The sequence below is a fragment of the Amblyraja radiata genome, chromosome 29 (genome assembly GCF_010909765.2).
Source record: "Amblyraja radiata isolate CabotCenter1 chromosome 29, sAmbRad1.1.pri, whole genome shotgun sequence".
In the NCBI taxonomy this organism is placed as follows: Eukaryota; Metazoa; Chordata; class Chondrichthyes; order Rajiformes; family Rajidae; genus Amblyraja; species Amblyraja radiata.
The window spans coordinates 12,645,327-12,665,725 of NC_045984.1; the positions used below are offsets into that span (position 1 = coordinate 12,645,327).

The following is a 20,399-nucleotide window of genomic DNA, read 5'->3' on the forward strand; positions in this document are numbered from 1 at the left end:
ATCTACATCCTGCACACTGGGGGCAATTTACAGAGGCCAATTACCCTGCAAACCCACACGTCTTTGAGATGTGGGAGGAAACTGGAGCACCAGGAGGAAACCCATGTGGCCACAGGAAGAACAAGCAAACTCCACACATCAGCACCCGAGGTCAGGATCAAACCCATGTCTCTGGCACTTTGAGGAAACAGCTGAGCCACTGTGCCACCCAAATGTGGGAAATGAAACTTAATTCAGAGAAGATCCAGTAACGCATTTCAGGAAGTGCAACTACAGAAGATGAGAATAGTGAGTGGTGTGGTGAGAATTAACTCCACAGATCCTTAATGGCAGCAAATCAGATCAATAAACTATTTGAAAAGGCAAATGGATATGTTTTCTCCTTTAAATAGCTTTTTTCCCCTGAAAAATATACATTAAACCTAAACTGTACAGCTTTGCAAATTGGACATACCATTGCCCTCCTTCTTCTGGTACTAAGTCATTATATGCATTTACAATATTTAACATGTGTCAATATGTCATGAATTTTTCTGTCCCAAACAATTTCTCAGTCGAGTCAAGTGATTGTCAAAATATCAAGGTTTGTCAAGTGTGAGAGGTTTTTACACAAGGCCCTGACCCTCAGTGTCCACTGGCGGTATTCCCGTGACTGCGGTCCTTGTCCACAGAGTCTTTACGGTGTCTGCACTAAGCTGCAGTTGCCCCTCAGCACAAACTCCTGCACCCTGGAATGTGCCAGTCGGCAGCGTTCGTTTGCAGACATCTCCTTGCACTGGAAGACCAACACGTTTCGGACAGACCAAGGTGCATCTTTCACCGAGTTGATGATCTTCCAGTAGCAGTTGATGCTCGTCTCAGGGTACGACTTTGGGAACAGTCCGCACAGCCGGGATACCTCAATTACAGGTTGTCAGGGATGAGCCTGGACAAAGACATCCCCTTGTGCTGGAAGATCAACATGTCAGGTGCAAGGAGGTCTTGACGAGGTTCTACAGATGCAGGTACTCCATCCCTTTCCAGACCTCCTTGTTAAAACATTCAGCCCATGAGGAGAATTAATGCCCCATCTGCAGCACGATCACCTTGAGGACAGCATGGAATGAGACTCATGAGAATGGTTTATTTTAAGATAGAAACAAAGTGCTGGAGTAACTCAGTGGCTCAGGCAACATCCCTGGAGAAAAAGGTTGGGTGACATTTCGGGTCGGAACCCTTTTTCAGGCTAAACCAGCATCTGCAGTTCCTTCCGACACATCTGGTTTAATTTAGTTTAGTTTCGAGATACAGCGTGAATATAGGCCATTGAGTTCACGCCGGCCAGCGATCACCCTACACTAATTCTATCCTGTAAACTAGGGACAATTACGGAAGCCAAATAACCTAAAACCTTGCATGTCCTTGGAATGTGGGAGGAAACTGGAGCACCCAGAAAAAACCCACGCGGTCACAGGAAGAACATACAAACTGCGAACAGACAGCGTCCATAGTCAGGATCAAGCTCGGGTCTCTGCCCTGTATGGCAGCAACTCTACAGCTGCACCACTCTGCTCCTCATTATTGTTATATGTATATGAAGGATCGGATATTGCTTCCAGACAAAGCGAGCACTTGATGCTTGTTTGAGAGTTGTGACAATGAGACGCTCTGGCAAACTATGACGGTTTGCTTGGAAAAGCATGCTGCAGAGCATCCGGAACATTCTGTGTGGACCATTGCCTGAATGATTTGCACTCAAAGGAGTTTCTCTGCAGAAGCCTTTCCATGGGGGGCTCATGGTTGAACAGAATGGAATATTCGACAGCAAGGAGATCAGGATCATCCTTAAAATTCATTTCATACCATTTCAAGCAGAGTGCAGGCCACCAAATTTAAATTCATTTTACTCCATTTCAAGCAGAGTGCAAGCCACCAAATTTAAATTCATTTCATTCCATTTCAAGCAGAGTGCAGGCCACAAAATTCATTTCATACCATTTCAAGCAGAGTGCAGGCCACCAAATTCATTTCATACCATTTCAAGCAGAGTGCAGGGTACCAATTCATTTCATTTCAAGCAGAAATCAGTTCACTCACGGCGTAGACTCACAGTTCTGGACTCAACTCTCATTCACAGTCTTCCAGGGTGACTGACTCACGTGTGGCCTCCGGGGCTTTATACTCCTGGCTCCCCTGGAAGGGGCGTTACCTTCATCATGGTGATTGGCAGGCGATAGGACCAATCAGCTGATCTCAAGATTTTTTAAACATTCATAACTTTTTTATTTTTCATCAATCGGAAATATCCTCAGGGTTGCCTCAGCGGAGGAGGACTGTGAATAAGATGGCCAAAAATCATAGCGATATATGGTAGCGGTTTTTCTAAAATCAATATACAGCGCAGGCAGGAAGTGGTCAAGATGAGACTTTTAGTTATATGGATGGGAGTCAGACTCTTGACATTTTGAGATCTTAAGGCCTCTGCCACAGGACGCCTTCACTAGGCCGCCTGGGCCTGACCAAAGTCCCTGGTCCCAGGGATCTTCCCCTGTGCCCATTTGTCCTACTGCTCTTACAGTACCAGTGTGTGACAGAGCACCTGGTAGTGTCAGGTACACCTGATATAGTGTTTGTGTCATCATTCTCCTCTACCTGGTATGCTGGTGGAAGGAAGGCAGGGTTGGGGGAGTAAGTGTGTTTGGTACTGAGCTGAGACTTTGCACGGTTTGGAGTGATAAAGTGGGGACGATTGTCCCCTACTCAAACATCTGTAAACCGACACAAGCAAAGGGGAAAGCATACAAACTCCAGGCAGACAAAACCCGACTGTCAGGACTGAACACAGGTCCCTGGCACTGTGAAGCAGCAGTTCCACGAGCTGGTCAAATGAACATGAAATAGAAACTCTGCCACTAGAATTCTACTTTAATCTATCATTCAAAACTAAATTGAGAAAAGACAATAGAAATGTGGGGTGCAAATGCAACAGCTATAATGAGACTCACAGGATCAATTTCACAGATCAAATAACTACAATGCGAGAATGTTATGCAGCCACTCCAAGCAATAATGAATCAAACAGTAGGAGAACTTTAGTCAGAACTCTCTCCGCAGTTACTACTTGAGCTGCAGAAAGTTAACCACATTCTCTAATGTCTGGTGTCAACTGAACATGCATTCTTTAGCTTTTTAATATTTTTTTGAAGTGAGGATTTTTAACTAATCATAATGTGCTTTAACACTTTTATAATTTATTTCATTGTGATCACCATGTATCGTTTCTGCTGTTGTGATAGCAGCTTTCCCTAACACCATCCCTCTTTAACCAGCACATCCTGCATGTTACCGATTGCAGCAGCATGTATAAAGGGCTCATATCTCTGCGATCCTCTGGTGCAGAAGATAGACACAAAAAGCTGGAGTAACTCAGCGGGACAGGCAGCTTCTCTGGAGAGAAGGAATGGGTGACGTTTTGGGTCAAAACGTCACCCATTCCTTCTCTCCAGTGATGCAACCTGGCCCGCTGAGTTACTCCAGCTTTTTGTGTCTATCTTCGGTTTAAACCAGCATCTGCAGTTCCTTCTTACACACATCATCTGGTGCAAGTTTAGCTCTGGAACGTGTTTAAACTGGTTGCAGACTCTGTTCTAAAAGTGGTAATTGGGCCATTTTACCCCTGTCCTGTTTAAAGATCTCTGCTTTCAGAATATTCATTACTGAACGTGGAAATCAAATGCAAACAAACATTAACAAACCATTATGTAGGAAGGAACTGCAGAAGTTGCTTTAAACCGAAGATAGACACAGGAAACTGGAGTAAATCAACGGGTCAGACGGCATCTCTGGAGAAAAACAATGGGTGATGTTTTTTCAGACTGAGAATCAGGGGAAAGGGGAACAAACTATTGATGTACATATGCAATATATTAAAATAATTCTATTAAAATTGAACGCATAAGCAGTGTGTTTAAAAGTTTATTTTGATCTTGACACTGCTAATGACCAATATTAATTAGAAATAAATTAGTAACTAGATTATTGATGACTTTTAAATAAATAAACTACCCACCAGTTCTATAATTTATAAATAATAAAGTGACCTGAATGAATAAATTATCTTTTTGACTCCAGTAACCAAATAAATTACTGACAGGGACTTGCATATGAATAATTAAATTTCACTACAGTTACAACACTAGCATCTACCTGACAATGTAGAAAGTTCAAGATAGACACTAAAACCTGGATGGAGTATCTCAGCGGGACGGGCAGCATCTCTGGAGAGAAGGAATGGATGACGTTTCAGGTCGAGCCCCTTCTTCAGACCTCGACTCGAAACGTCATCCATTCCTTCTCTCCAGAGATGCTGCCTGGCCGCTGAGTTACTCCAGCTTTTTGTGTGGAGGCGCTATCGAGTGTGGCAGCCTCGCTAGCAGCTGTCTGTCCTTTCATCCTTTTTGTTATTTTTAGTCTGTCGAAAGTTTGTTTTTGGAGGTCTTTCAGTCTTTTTTATGTGGGGGGTGGGGGAAAAGGGGGAAACCGTTTTTCTCATTCACTACCTGATCGAGGATGCATCTTTCCTCCGAGCTGCATCTTCGCCCCCTCCTCGCGGCCTACCATCTGGATTGGCGCGGCTTTTCCTGCTGGAGACCGGCCAGAACTTCAGCGGCGGGGCAGCGCTAAATTCCATCGCGGAGCGGGACGATGCCTTACCGGGATCGCCATGTTGGAGCTCTGGAGCGTTAGGCCTGCCGACTTTAACGCCGTGGAGCTGTGATCTGCAGAGCTTCCAGCCGCGGGCGCCGCTGACTTTAAACATCGCAGAGGCCTGGGATCTTTCGCCAAGGATTGCCAGTGTTGGAGCTCCGCCCAGCTTGGCCTGTGGACCTCGGGGTTAGGGTCCCGAAACGTCACCTATCCATTCCTTCCACTGATGCTGCCTGACCTGCTGAGTTCCATCAGCACTTTATTTTTCTTCATCAAGTTGAACTTACTCTCCAATAAGTAGATCACTAATGCCCAGTCCCGGTCTTGCCAGCAAAACTTTGCTCCAGACCTCACCGCAGTCCCTTTGCCCAAAGTATTGATTGCAGGAGAATAGGCCATTGAGTAGAAATCTGATACTGAGGCCTTTCCCTTACAATCTCCAGGACTTAGTGAGCAGATATCGTAGGGGAAGTGTGCAGGAAAGAAACTGAGAATATGGAATGGTTTAGGTTGAGTTTATTTATTGTTACATGTACAGAGATACAGAGAAATGCTTGTTCTAAGAACAATGCATTCTATGCTCACTTTGAGCGGATGTCCAACAGAGCAATGACATTGTCTCATCAGCCTCGAGTGTGCCATTTCCTAGGGTCACTGTTGCAGAAGTTAAATCGGCCTTCCTGAGGTTGAACCCACACGAATCGTGGCCTGGACGGAGTCCATGGCCGCGTTCTTAGGAACTGAGTGTTCATGGACATCTTTCATCTTCCCCTCTTCCATTCTGGTGGCCGACTAGGAAAAGGGGAGATGCAGCGAGACCTGGGTGTCATGGTACACCAGTCATTGAAAGTGGGCATGCAGGTGCAGCAGGCAGTGAAGAAAGCGAATGGTATGTTAGCTTTCATAGCAAAAGGATTTGAGTATAGGAGCAGGGAGGTTCTACTGCAGTTGTACAGGGTCTTGGTGAGACCACACCTGGAGTATTGCGTACAGTTTTGGTCTCCAAATCTGAGGAAGGACATTATTGCCATAGAGGGAGTGCAGAGAAGGTTCACCAGACTGATTCCTGGGATGTCAGGACTGTCTTATGAAGAAAGACTGGATAGACTTGGTTTATACTCTCTAGAATTTAGGAGATTGAGAGGGGATCTTATAGAAACTTACAAAATTCTTAAGGGGTTGGACAGGCTAGATGCAGGAAGATTGCTCCCGATGTTGGGGAAGTCCAGGACAAGGGGTCACAGCTTAAGGATAAGGGGGAAATCCTTTAAAACCGAGATGAGAAGAACTTTTTTCACACAGAGAGTGGTGAATCTCTGGAACTCCCTGCCACAGAGGGTAGTCGAGGCCAGTTCATTGGCTATATTTAAGAGGGAGCTAGATGTGGCCCTTGTGGCTAAGGGGATCAGAGGGTATGGAGAGAAGGCAGGTACGGGATACTGAGTTGGATGATCAGCCATGATCATATTGAATGGCGGTGCAGGCTCGAAGGGCCGAATGGCCTACTCCTGCACCTAATTTCTATGTTTCTAGGTTTCTATGATGTACCCACCTGCTTCAAGAAGACCACTATCATCCCAGTCCCAAAGAAAAGCAAGATCTCATGCCTTAACAACTACTGTCCAATGGCCTTGACATCCACCATCATGAAGTGTTTTGAGAGGCTGGTTATGGATTGCATTAAATCCAGCCTAGCTGCAGCCTACTGCAACAAAAGGTCCACGGACGATACCATTTCCCTGGCCCTTCACTCATCCATAAGATAAGAGAGACATCTACGTCAGACTTCTATTTATAGACTGCAGCTCGGCTTTCAGTACCATTATCCCATCCGAGCTCATCTCTAAACTCATGGAACCTGGATTCAGTGCTCACCTCCGCAACTGAATCCTCAACTTCCTGACCAACAGACCACAATCAGTGAGGATAATCATCTTTCTACGATAATCCTCAACATTGGGACCCACAAAGCTGCGTCTCAGTCCACTTCTTTACTCCTCATACATCCACGAATGTGCACCAAATCCAACTTAATTTACAATTCACAAACGATGCCGCCGTAGGTGGCCGGATATCAAATAATGACGAGATGGAGTACAGGAAGGAGTTTGAGAATCTCATTAACCTGGTGCCAAGACGAGAACATTTCCCTTAATGTCAGCAAGACAAAGGAGGTTGCGATCGACTTCAGAAAGTGAAACGGTTATAACATACCCTGTTATAAATTGACTGCGCGAGAGTAGAGATGGTTGAAATTCTTGATGGATGGATGATTTCTTGGCCATTGCTTTGAGATGGCTGGTCTCGGACAAGTTGCTGGTGATACTTATTCGCAAGAACTTGCTTACGAATAAATATCGGCAGCAACTTATCCGAGACCAGCCATCTCGAAGCAATGGCCAAGAAAGCACACCAACGTCTCTACTTTCTTTGAAGGCTTCGGAAGTTCTGCAAGTCCCCAACAACTCTCACCAACTTCTTCAGTTGAGCCATAGAAAGCCTTTTATTGGGATGCATCGCAGGGTGGTTTGGGAACAGCTCCATCCAAGACTACAAGAAATTGCAGAGTTGTGGACATGGCCATCATTCAAACCAACCTGACTTCCATTGACTCCATCTACACTTCACGCTGCATGGCAAGGCCACCAGCATGATCAAGGACCAGTCTCACCCCAGTCAACTCCTCTTCTCCCCCTCTCCCACCAGGCAAGAGGTATAGACGTGTGAAAAATGCATACCTCCAGATTCAGGGACAGCTTCTTCCCAGCTGTTATCAGACAACTGAATTGTCCTATTACCAATTAGAGAGTGGACCTGACCTACCATCAACCTCATTGGAGACCCTTGGACTACTTTTCATCTTTCTTATTGGACTTCATCTTGCAATAAACTTTATTCCCTTTGTCCTGTATTTGTACACTGTGGTGGCTTATTGTAATCTTGTATAGTCTTTTCACTGACTGCAAAGCACCGCAACAAACAAGCTTTCACTGTACCCCGGGAGACGTGACAATAATAAACTAAACTAAACTAAATGCTGCCATCTAGTGAGGAAACAAGGGAAGCGCTCTGACCTACAGGTGAGGATGAGACAATGTGGTTTGAAGACACTCCTCCCTACCACACTACAGGCTAACGTGCAGAGCAGGCCGGGTTAAAGCTATACTGACCTACCTTAGAGAAATGAGAGACTGCTGTGTGTTCTGTTTCACAGAGACATGGCTCACCCCTGACATACTTTGACTATGCCATTCAGCCTGAGGGCTTCTCTCTTCACCGGATGTAACATATGGCTTCTTCGGGCAATGTTAGAGGCGATGTGGTCTGATTTCTAATCAATATCTTGTGGTGCTCAGACATGATGCTCCCTGGACCTGGAATATCTGACTGTGAAGTGCCGTCCGTACTATGTTGGTGAGGAAATTCACCTCAGCTATCCTGTCAGCAGTCTAATCCCTCCCAGGCGGAAGTCAAGCTTGCTCTGATGAACTGTAGATGGACACAAAATGCTGGAGTAACTCAGCCGTACAGGGCCGCATCTCCAGAGTGAAGGAATGGGTGACGTTTTGGGTCGAGAACCATTTTTCAGACTGCAGTCGGGGCAGAAGGAAACTAGAGATATGGAAGGGTAAGGTGTGAAAACGCCAGATCAAAGCAGACGATGATCAGGAAATGTAGAAAGGTTCATTGTTGGCTGAGGGGAGGCTGACAACGAGGCTACAAACTAGCCAGAGAACTAGAGTGGGGAAGGGATGGAGAGAGAGGGAAAGCAAGGGTTGCTTGAAGTTAGAAAAATCAGATTCATACCGCTGGGTTGTAAGCTGCCCAAGCAAAATATGAGGTGCCGTTCTCCAATTTGCGTTTGGCCTCACTGGCAGTTGAGGAGGGGCAGGACAGAAAGGTTTTTATTGGAATGCATGGTTTGGGAACAGCTCCATTCAAGAACACAAGAATTCAGAGAGTTGTGGACCGTAGCCCAGACCAATCATGCAAACCAACCCCACTTCACAGCAAGGCCACCAGAATCATCTAGTCCCACATCTGGCCACTCCCTCTTCTCCCCCTCTCCCATCAGCAAGAGGTACAGGTTGAAATGCATACCTCCAGATTCTGGGACAATTCGCAGCTGTTATTAGGCAAATGAACTATCCTACCACCAGCAAAAGAGTGGCCCTGTCATATTGTCTACCTCATTGGGGATCTTGGAACTATCTTTAATCAGACTTACTGGACTTTATCTTGCCACTAAACATTATTCACTTTATCCCGTATCTGTACACCGTGGAAGGCTGATTGTAATTGTGTATAGACTTTTCGCTGACTGGGTAGCTCGCAACAAAAAAGCTTTTCACCGTACCTTGGTACACGACAATCATAAACTAAACTAAAATCTGTTTTCCTCTTGTTTTTTTCCCTGTGATCTCGGTTTTTTTGTTTTCCTCTGTTCTTTATTTTCTATTCCGCCTTGTTTCCTGATCCCTGATTTCTCGATGTTCTCTTTTCTCTGTAGTCACTATTTTCTGTTGTTTTCTTTGTTTAATTTTTCAGTTCCTTCTGTTATCTCTGATTTCTGATATCTGTTTACTCTTTTCATTTCTTTTCTGTTTACTGTTTGTTTCCTGTTCTTTTATGTTTTCTGTTATATTTTCTGTTTTCAGTTTTTGCTGCTTTCTGTTTTCCCTATTTTCTGTATTCTGTTCTCTCTCTCTTTTGTTTTTGTTGTCTCTGTTCTGTTTTATTTTTCTGTTTTCAGTTTCTCTGCTTTCTGCTTTTTATTTTTTATTTTCTGTTTCTAATTTCTGTTTTCTTTCTTTTCAGTTTTTTTCTATTCTCTGTTTTCTTGTTTACCCTGTTTTCTTCTTTGCTTTCTTTGTTTTTTTCTGCCTTATAGTTTCTCTGATTTCTGTTTTCTCTGTTCTTGGTTTCCATATGCTCTATTTTCTGTTTTTCTCCGCTTTCAGTCGTTTCTTTTTTTCTGTTCCCTGTTTATTGATTCCTATTTTCCTCCTTTTCTCTGTTTTCTCTGATTCCTGTTTTTGCTGGATTTTTTTGGTTTTCTCTTTATTGTTTTCACCATTCTCTTTTATATTCCCTCTGTTTATTGTCTTGTTTTTTTTTCCGTTTTCTGTTACCTATTCTATTTCCTCTGCTTTGTGTTTGTTTTCCTGATTTTTTTTGTTTCGTTTTATTTTTTTCTTTATTTTCACTTTCTCTGCTTTCTGTTTTCTCTGCTTCTGTTTTCTCTGTCCTTCCTGTTTTCTGATTTCTGTTTTCTTTGTTTGGGAACAGCTTCATCTAAGACTGCAAGATATTGCGGAAGAATAGCTCACAAGCCAACCTCCCTTCCATTGACTCCACTTCATGCTGCCTCAGCAAGGCCAAACAGCATAATCAAGACCAGCTCACCCCAGTCACTCTCTTTTCTCTCCACTCCCATCAGGGAAGAGAGGAGAAATTTGAAACACATGCACGCCGGCAAAAGCGTGCCCACGTTGCCGTCACCGATGGCCACGTTCGTGTGCGGCTGCATCAGGCGGAGCGTAGTGTCAAGGCACGTGGGCACCAAGTGTCACTATCTGCTGAGTTCTACCTGTCTCCATTTTTACGAAGGATTAGCCTGGCGCAGATGCCACACGATGTGCCAGTCAGCTGTACATTGCTGCACCATCTGTAGTTTGTGGAAAGATTCTTCCGGACCAACACCTTTGACCACGTCCATCGGGCAGTGGTCAGCACGGAACGTCCTGCAGGCACTGCAGGGAAATTACTCCATGGATCCTGTGGCGTGGTTCCCAAAGCAGACTGCCAGCTTGAATGGCGAAATGCATCATCGCCAGAAGTCACCAACAAGCACCAAGACCTGGCTTGGATGGCTGGTGAGGGGGGTCGTCCCAGTCAGATCCTTCCTGCACCGTCGGAACCTCACTACTAGCGCACGCTGGCCTCGGGACAGCTGCTATGGAGAGGAGACGGTTGCCCCACCTCTTTGCAGAGTGTGGATCTGGAGAGGTTTGCAAGGGTCCCTGTCATGATTTATTCCAAACAGCTCTGTGATTTACAGACTGTTCTCAGAGACGCATTTAGAGACTGACATCGGTGCTGCTGTAAGGTCCTCAACTCGGTTGAAAAGACGCTCTTTGGTCTGCCCGAGCTTTGTTGACCTCCCAGTGGAGCGAGATGTCCATCGGAGAATGTTGCCGACTGGCCTGCTGCGGAGTGCAAGAGTACGTGCTGAGGGACGCACTGAAGCTTGGTGCCGCCAACGCCAAGGCTCTATGGAGGAGGACCACAGTCTAGGGTCCTTCCGCTGCTGGACATAGGGGGCAGGGTGTGGTGGAGACGCCCCTCAAAAATAAGGGGAATGGTTTCCACGCCAGTGGGCCACATGAGTGGCAAGGATGGAGGCTAAATTTGTGTAAACAGTATTGAGTGTATATATAGCCCTCTGAGAACGTTGGATGGAGTCTTGTATGGATCATGTTATTGGATATATTTATTTCTCAAATAAAGTATATTTTGAAACATACAGTGCATTCAGAAAGTATTCAGACCCTTTCACCTTTTCCACATTTTGTGACGTACAGCCTTATTCTAAAATTGATTAAATTCATTTGTTTTATCATCAATCTACACCCATAATTACAATACCTGTAATAAAAAAGCAAAAACAGGTGTTTAGATATTTTTGCAAAGTAATTATAAGAAATAACTGAAATATCACATTTACATAACTGTTCAGACCCTTTACTCAGTACTTCGTTGAGGCACCTTTGGCAGCAATTACAGCCTCAAGTCTTCTTGGGTATGACGCTACAAGCTTAGCACACCTGTATTTGTGTAATTTCTCCCATTCTTCTCTGCAGATCCTCGCAAGCTCTGTCAGGTTGGATGGGGTGTTTCAATGCACAGCTATTTTCAGGTCCCTTCAGAGACGCTCGAGCAGGTTCAAGTCCGGGCTCTGGCTGGGCCACTCAAGGACATTCACAGACTTGTCAAGGAGCCAATCCTGCTTTGTCTTGGCTGTGTGCTGACAGTTGTTGTCCTGTTGGAAGGTGAACCTCCGCCCCAGTCTGAAGTCCAGAACGCTCTGGAGTAGGTTTCATCAGGATCTCTCTGTACTTTGCTCCGTTCATCTTTCCTTCGATCCTGACTATTCTCCCAGTTTCTGCTGCTGAAAAAACATCCCCACAGCATGATGCTGCCACCACCATGCTTCACCGTAGGTATGGTATTGGTCAGGGTGACGAGGGGTGCCGGGTTTTCTCCATACGTGACGCTTGGCATTCAGGCCAAAGAGTTCAATCTTGGTTTCACCAGACCAGAGAATCTTGTTTCTCATACCCTTTGGCAAACTCCAAGCGGGCTGTCATGTGCTTTTTACTGAGTGAGTGGCCTCCGTCTGGCCACTCTACAGTAAAGGCCTGATTGGTGGACTGCTGCAGATATAGTTGTGCCTTCTGGAAGGTTCTCCCATCTCCACAGAGGAACTCTGGAGCTCTGTCAGAGTGACGATCAGGTTCTTGGTCACCTCCCTGACCAGGTCCTTCTCCCCCCGATCGCTCAGTTTGGCCGGGAGGCTAGCTTCTATGAAGAGTCCTGGTGGTTCCAAAAGTTCTTCCATTAAGAATGACGGAGGCCACTGTGCTCTATGGGACCTGCAATGCTGCAGAAATTGTGTTATGCCCTTCCCCTGATCTGTGTCTCGACCTAATCCTGCCAGAAAAGGGGAGAGGTTGGATAAAGCATGGCAGGCAATGGGGTTTACATAGGGCAGGGGAATTTTTTGACAGCAGATAGTTGGATCAAAGGCCAGAGGCCAAATCCCCTGGATGTAGGCTTGGCTTGTGCATCACGGAACCTGGAAACTCACCCTGAAGATGGAAGCAGCTCTTACTCATCCCCGAGGACCAGAGAGGAGGGTGGAAGTGTCGGCGACAATGGACACAAGAACAAAGGGGCGGCAAGTGGAATTAGGGTCTTACCTTCCGCTCCCTCAAGGTTGGCCCTCCCGAGGCACAAAAGCTGAACGGCCAGGCAAGGAGAGGCACGATGGTTTGCTGGATGATCCAGATGGAGACAATGACATCAACTGACAACTCTTGCTTTTAGTCTCAGTGGAATATTTCTATATACTTTGTATTTAACCTGGGATTGTGTTTATGTGTAGTACCTATTAGGCTACACAGTGGTGCAGCAGTAGAGTTGCTGTCTTATAGCACCAGAGACGCGGGTCCGATCCTGCTGTCTGTCGGAGTTTGTACGTTCTCCTCGTAACTGCGTAGGTTTTCTCCGGGTGCTTTGGTTACCTCCCGCACTCAAAAGACATACAGATTTGTAGGTTAGTTGGCTTCTGTTGTAAATTGTTTCTAGTGCGTAGGATAGTGCTCGTCACGGACTTGGTGGAACAAATGGTCTGTTTCCACGCTGTATCTCTCGTCTTATAGTATAACTAGACTAAGTGGGACCCGTTGGGTCCCATGTTCACAACGGGAGGGCTGGTCCCCCAATGCAATATTCCACCTCTCCACCAATTCCAATATTGGTGGCCAGTGGGGGGAGGGCTTTCTTGAGCGCTGGTATGGGTGTTGTGGTCTGAAAGGACTGGTCTCCAGAGTGCCAGTATGGACATTGTGGGCCAAAATGGATTCTTGGGGTGGCAGCTCAGTCCTTCAAGCCTGATGTGCTGGCAGCTCACTCACGGCTGGTGGGCTGGCAGTTGACTCATGGCTATTCCTTGAAATTCCATTTCAAGCAAGGTGCAAGGCCACCAAATTCAAATCCATTTTCCTACCATTTCAGGCATGGTGCAAGGCCACCAAATTCAAGTGCAGTTTCTTACCACTTCAAGCAGGGTGCAAGGCCACCAAATTCAAGTGCAGTTTAATACCACTTTAAGTAGGGTGCAAGGCCACCGAATTCAAGTGCAGTTTCATACCACTTCAAGCAGGATCCACCAAACTCAAGTGCAGTTTCATACCACTTCAAGCAGGGTGCAAGGCCACCAAATTCAAGTGCAGTTTCATACCACTTGAAGCAGGGTGCAAGGCCACCAAATTCAAATGCAGTTTCATACCATTTCATGCAGGGTACAAGGCCACCACATTCAAATGCAGTTTCATACCATTTCATACAAGGTACAAGGCCACCACATTCAAATGCAGTTTCATACTATTTCAAGCAGGGTGAAACCATCATAAATCCACACAAAACACCACACTCACAGTTCAGTAGACATTCAGTGTGTTCAGTTGATTCACAGCTCAGACAGAGTCGTGTCCTCTCCCTCCCCCATCATGCAGAGAGTGAGCCACACCCACACTTCCGGGTTTATAATCACTCCCCCCTCCCACCGGAAAAGGTGTGGCCTTCATGGCGTGATTGACAGGAGAGAGATTCTCAACATTTTTTAAGCACAAATAACACTTTTATTTTTCATTGATGGGAAGAATCCTCTGCACCTGATGAGTAAGATGGTCAAAAATCACAGCCGTAAGTGGTAGCGTTTTATCTAAAATCAATATACAGTGCAAACAGGAAGTTGTCAATAGACTTCCAACCATTTGCAGTACTTTAACTTCAACCCAAACCCATCACCAACCGTTTGCAGTGCTTTAACTTCAACCCAACCCCCCACCAACCGTTTGCAGTGCTTTAACTTCAACCTAAACCCCCGCGAACCGTTTGCAGCGCTTTAACTTCAACCCAAACCCCCACCAACCATTTGCAGTGCTTTTACTTCAACCCAACCACATTTTCATTTTCAAACCACATTAAGGGCACTCAAGATCGGTAAAACCACACTCACAGTTTAGTAGACATGTGTTCAGTGTCATTCACAGCTCAGACTGAGAGATGTGACCCTCTCACTTTCCCCCACCTTGCAGAGACTGACTGAGGCACAACACTTCCAGGTTTTATAGTCCCTCCCCCCTCCCACTAGCAGGGGCAGCAGAGAGAATCTCAACATTTTTAAAACATTAACTCTTTTATTTTTCATCGATGGGAAAAATCCTCTTGTCTTGCGCAGCGGAGGGGGACTCTGAGTATGATGGCCAAAAATCACAGCCGAAAGTGGCAGCTTTTCTTCTACAATCATGAAACAGAAAAACAGGAAGTGGTCAAGATCAGACTTTTAGTAATATAGATTTACTAAACTGTATGCAAAAAAAAGGATTTCACTGTGCCTCTTTATCATGTATTTGTACACTGTGAACAGCTCGATTATACCCATATAACAATTACTAGGTATGTTGCAAAGCCTACCTGAAGCGTCTTTGAAAATCTACCCGTTGCGGGTGTGCGCGATTTTGGCGCCGTTTAGAGGGGGCGGGTTTAAAACGCGATTTTCTCTAGGCTGTTCAAATCGAAGATGTTCAGCCTAGTTAATTATTAACGAAAAATCGCTGGAAGACCCCGTCGCAAAGGCTATTATTAGGTTTAAAGGCCTCGTATAATAGTTATAGTAGTTTAAAAATCAATCTCTAAACCCGCGACCGTCAGCGACCGCAGGGTCTCATAAAGCAAATAGCAGAAGTTAGGTTGTATATTTTTACATTAAAAAGGGCTTCTAAAGATCCCTTTATACAAAATTTAATATTGCGAGTAGCTCAATTTGGGCCCATTATATCGCGCAGTATTTTTCTGGGCATTTGGGGCACAAATCTACCGCAATGTGAACGTTCTAAACCAGCGCGTTCCACAGAGACCCACTAGAAAGCTGATTTAAATGGGCATTTATTTACAGCAATTGAACACTAAATTCCTTCCATTTGGTCTATAAATTAATGTAAATGAGATTTAAAAATCATGTTTTATTGTGAATTATTTGTGAATATTATTTGGACATTTAGGCTATTTAAAAATGTTAATAATTTATTAAGAAATGGATAGATGTTTAGATCTAGTAATTGAAGTCTGAAATTAGCTACAATTAGGTAACTAACTAATTATATGCTTTAATTTCAGGTCATCCAAGTAAGATTATTTTATATTTGTTTCAGAATGCTTCAATCTATGATAACTGAAAATTTCATTCAGTTCTCTTAATTTTTAAGAAAGTTATGGGCTTTTGACTGTTCACGATCACAACTTTTTTGTTATGTCCATAGAAAATCAATAGGGAACAAGATGCTCATTTCCGAGTATGAAAATGGCCATAACTTTTTAAATACTTGAGATATGAAAGTGAATTAGGTGTCAAATTAAACTTATTTTTATGCTTTATCTGATGGGATAAATTACAGACTTGATTTTTAAAATCTCAAAATTTTGTAACATTGCTACAATTACAGCACGGAAACAGGCCACCTCGACCCTTCTAGTCCGTGCCGAACACGTATTCGCCCCTAGTCCCATACACCTGCGTTCAGACCATAACCCTCCATTCCTTTCCCGTCCATATAACTATCCAATTTATTTTAAATGGTAAAAACGAACCTGCCTCCACCACCTTCACTGGAAGCTCATTCCACACAGCTACCACTCTCTGAGTAAAGAAGTTCCCCCTCATGTTACCCCTAAACTTCTGTCCCTTAATTCTCAAGTCATGTCCCCTTGTTTGAATAATAATGTATTGTCTGTCCGCTGACTGGTTAGCACACAACAAAAACTTTTCACTGTACCTCAGTACACCTGACAATAAAGTAAACTGAAGGAAATAGAGGAGTCTCACTCCTCTGGAGCAGCAGGTGGCAGCAGGCCTGGGACCCGCACTATGCCGGTGCGGTAGATGGCGCTGTGTTGCGAGGACTGACCGGTCGGGCGGGTGGTGCTGTGGCTGGAGGACCTGTCGGGCAGGTGGCGCTGTGGTGGGAGGACTGAATGGCCGCCTCCAGCCGGCAGGTGGCACTGTGGCGGGGAGATCTGACCGGACGCCTCCTGCCGGCGGGTGGGGCTGTGGTGGGAGGACTGGCCGACGGGTGGCGCTGTCTAGGGAGGACTGACCGGCCGCCTCCAGCTGGCGTGCGGCGCTAGCACTGACCGCCCGATGGCGCTGTGTTGGGAGGACTGACCGGCCGCCTCCAGCTTCCTGCCGGCGGGGGGCGCTCCGTGTCGCGCTGCCGGAAGTGGCTGCGGTTGCCATGTAAGATTCCTGTCAGAGCGTTTTGTCGCTGGGATTTTTCTTCGCTGTGGTTGGAAAACCGAAGGAAAACTGTCGTTAAAACAACGCGGTCGGTTGGAGGAGGGGGTCGCATTCTTAAAATATATATATACACATATATACATCTGCAATCGGAAAAGCTTCGCTCCGTTTAAAGCGCCCGAGGATGTCGGTGGCGGGGCTGAAGAAGCAGTTCTACAAGGCGAGCCAGGTGAGTCTGGGCCGGCCGAGGAACCAGCTCACACCCCCCGCGGTTCTGCAGTTATGGCTCGGCCTGAACCTCCCGCTGCTGCCGGTGACACTTCCCTCGAATCCCACCCCCCGTGTTGCAGCTGATGTTATGCACCCACTCCCGGTGCCTCTCAGCTCACGATCTCCCTCTCCCCTCTCTCCCTCTCCCCCCGTCTCTCTCTCCCTCTCCCCCCCTGTCTCTCTCTCCCTCTCCCTCCCTGTCTCTCCCTCTCCCCCTCTCTCTCTCCCTCTCCCCCATGTGTGTCTCCCTCTCCCTCTCCCCCATCTCTCTCCCCCCTCTCTCTCCCTCTCCCCCCTCTCTCTCTCCCTCTCCCCCCTCTCTCTCCCTCCCCCCCCTCTCTCTCTCTCCCCCCCCCTCTCCCTCCCCCCCCCCCTCTCTCTCTCCCCCTCTCCCTCTCCCCCCCCCTCCCTCTCCCCCCCCCTCTCCCTCCCTCTCCCCCCCCCTCTCTCTCCCTCTCTCTCCCCCTCTCTCTCCCCCCCCGGTGTTGCAGCTAACGTTCGACTCGAACCTCCCGGTGCAGCCGGTGACATTTCCCTCGCACCCTCGGTATCGCAGACGACACTCAACTCGTGCCCCCGGTGACACTTAACCCGTGCCCATCGGTATTGCCGGTAACGCTCAGCTCGCACCCCCCCGGTAACACCGAGTTTACACCCCCGGTGACACTCAACTCGTACCTCGGTGAACCTCAGCTCACGCCCCCGGTGCTGTAGCTAACGCTCCGCTCACGGCCTCGGCGACAGTCCCTTCGCTGCCCCCCCGGTGCTGCCGGTAACACTAAGCCCGTGCTCTCGGTGACGCTCCCCTCGCACTACCCGGTATCACTCAACCAGCGCCAGCAGCACAGGCCGCGCTGACCCAGTGAACACAAATTCCCCCAACAACTTTTTCCAACTTGCTTACTAGGGAAGAAGTCCAAGTCGCATATTTTCCTTGCAGTTGGCTCAGTTTAGAGTTTTAACCTACTCTTGACGAGTCAGCAAATTCTAGTTGAATCCAACTTTTTGTTTTCTCCCTCTCTTTTTCTGTACAAAAGGTATTTGAGAAAGGATAACGTTTTTTTAAAAGAAAAATAAATATTGATTAATGATAACCTAGAGATTTTGTCCCGGATCTTCAGTTATTAGACGTCATTGTTTATGAAATGGACAGCAGAAGCACTTTTTATTAACATGAAAAGCGCTCGTTCGATTGTGATGTTAAACCTTGAATTTCTTGTTTCTAAAAGAGTGTTTATCCAGTGAAAGTTATTCGGTATTTCGTGATTTTATGGATAAATAGTTGCAACATCTGTTACAACTTAAATATTCAACCTTTGAAACGTCTGGGCAACGAGCAAGTTAACAAACAACATTCGCCTATTCTCTGGGGTAATGGAAAAAAATAGAGCAATTGCCCATAACCAGTGTTCAAGAAGGAACTGCAGATGCTGGAAGATCGAAGGTACACAAAAATGCTGGAGAAAATCAGCGGGTGCAGCAGCATCTATGGAGCGAAGGAAATAGGCGACGTTTCGGGCCGAAACCCTTCTTCAGACGCCCATAACCAGTAACTGGCGACCAAAGCAACAAGTGAACATATAACTGCACTGTACAAATATGGTATAGTTCCTGACTTAAGCTGGAGCAGCAGTCAGAATGATATAGTTCGCTGTGGTGCTTAGAATGAAGGGAATCAGAGTTGTTGCTCCAGAGAGACATGATAGACTGAAGAACGGTATCGACCCAAAACGTCACCCATTTCTTCTCTCCAGGAATGCTGCCTGTCCTGAGTTTATCTTAGGTGTAAACCAGCATCTGTAGGTGTTTAGAGATTTCATTTATTTATTTATTTATTTATTAGTTATTTATTTATTTCGGACAGAATAAAAGAATAAAAAGCAGATTACTTCAGCGTTTTTTGTTGGACATTACGCAAATATGCTGCTCTGTGCTAATGACCATTTAGAACAAGTTTTGGATGCCGAAGAACAACTATACTATGTATGTGTAGGAAGGAACTGCACATCCTGGTTTAAACTGAAGATAAACATAAAAAGCTGGAGTAACTCAGCGGGACAGGCAGCATCTCTGGAGAGGAGGAATGAGTGACGTTTTGGGTCGAGTTCTTTCTTCAGATCTTCATACTATGTATTCAGGTATTTGAGTGTATTCGTGAAACGATTAGTTTTTAAAAATCACAAAAAATATTTTTCTACATTGAGGTTATGATTTTAATTTGACATTTCTATCTGTGCTATTTGCTGTGAGGCTACTGGAAAATGTGTGCTGTGATTGAGTGAGAACAGGAGTGGAGATGGATGTGATGTCCTCCATGGTTCTAAAATGTACTGTAGGTTTATATTTTATGTGAAAATTATTGTTCTTGGAAAGGTGACTAAAGATCAAACACCTACCAAGACAGGCTGAAGAGAAAAGAGCAACTTGAAATATCTTGAAAAGTTCCTTTTTTTTTTTTAACATCCTAGGTCATCATTAATTTGGAAATCTCTATCTGCAAGTTTCTTTTTAATAAAAATAGCTTTTAGAGGTAGCTTAAGTTATTGCAATTAATATCTGGAGTCTTGGAAACGATTATTGCAGTCGGACTGGTCATATCAAAGAAACATAGAAAATAGGTGCAGGAGTAGGCCATTCGGCCCTTCGAGCCTGCACCGCCTTTCAATATGATCATGGCTGATCATGGCTGACAACAAAGATGTTTACAAATACAAGTGCCAAATATCAATTTACTCCCGATGGTGATGGGAGCCTTCTGCACTCACCTATGATCCTCCGATGTTGAGAAAGGCTAGGCAGACACGTCATTGGGGTTATCAAGTGGGCACCTACTTTCATAGACGTTCCGCTGATTGAACCCACGACGTCTCCAGTAGGCTCAGTGGTGCATTCTGTTGTTCCAGAACCACCCCCCTCTGCATCTGTCTAGTTGGTTATTTGGGAGACCAAATGGGGTCTTTCCTCTTCAGCCAGAGCCACTGGCTACTCCGCTCTGCCACCCGTGATGTTTCTTTGATGGCCTGGCCTAGGGCTTGTCTGCTGGTCCCCAGGTGCTTTATCAGTCTTAAGGTAGATGTTGCCACAAATCCTCGACATCCAACTTCTACCGGGCAGACAAGGTGACATTTTGGGTTGAGTCCTTTCTTCAGTTCTTCATACTATACAATAGTTCAGGTATCTGATTATCTATTATTCGTGAAACAATTTGTTTATAGAGGTAGTGACCCACTGAGTTACTCTAGCTTTTTATGTCTATCTTCGGTTTAAACTAGCATCCGCAGTTCCTTCCTACAAATATAATTGATAGATAGTTTGGCCTTGGAGAATTATAAAGTGGGCTTCAATCTATTTGAATACAAAA

General features: G+C 45.6%; 1 protein-coding gene across 2 annotated transcripts in view; it reads left to right on the top strand.

The window, feature by feature from the left end:
- Positions 1–16,717: 16,717 nt before the first annotated feature.
- Positions 16,718–20,399, top strand: part of sh3gl1 (SH3 domain containing GRB2 like 1, endophilin A2) — a 72,144-nt gene continuing 68,462 nt past the window's right edge. Inside the window, exon 1 of one of the 2 annotated variants that reach the window (XM_033046592.1) lies at positions 16,718–16,997. In XM_033046592.1, coding sequence (XP_032902483.1) covers positions 16,953–16,997 — 45 coding nt within the window. In that variant the 5' untranslated portion in view covers positions 16,718–16,952. The remainder of the gene's footprint in view (positions 16,998–20,399) is intronic. The other variant, XM_033046593.1, reaches the window with a different exon arrangement.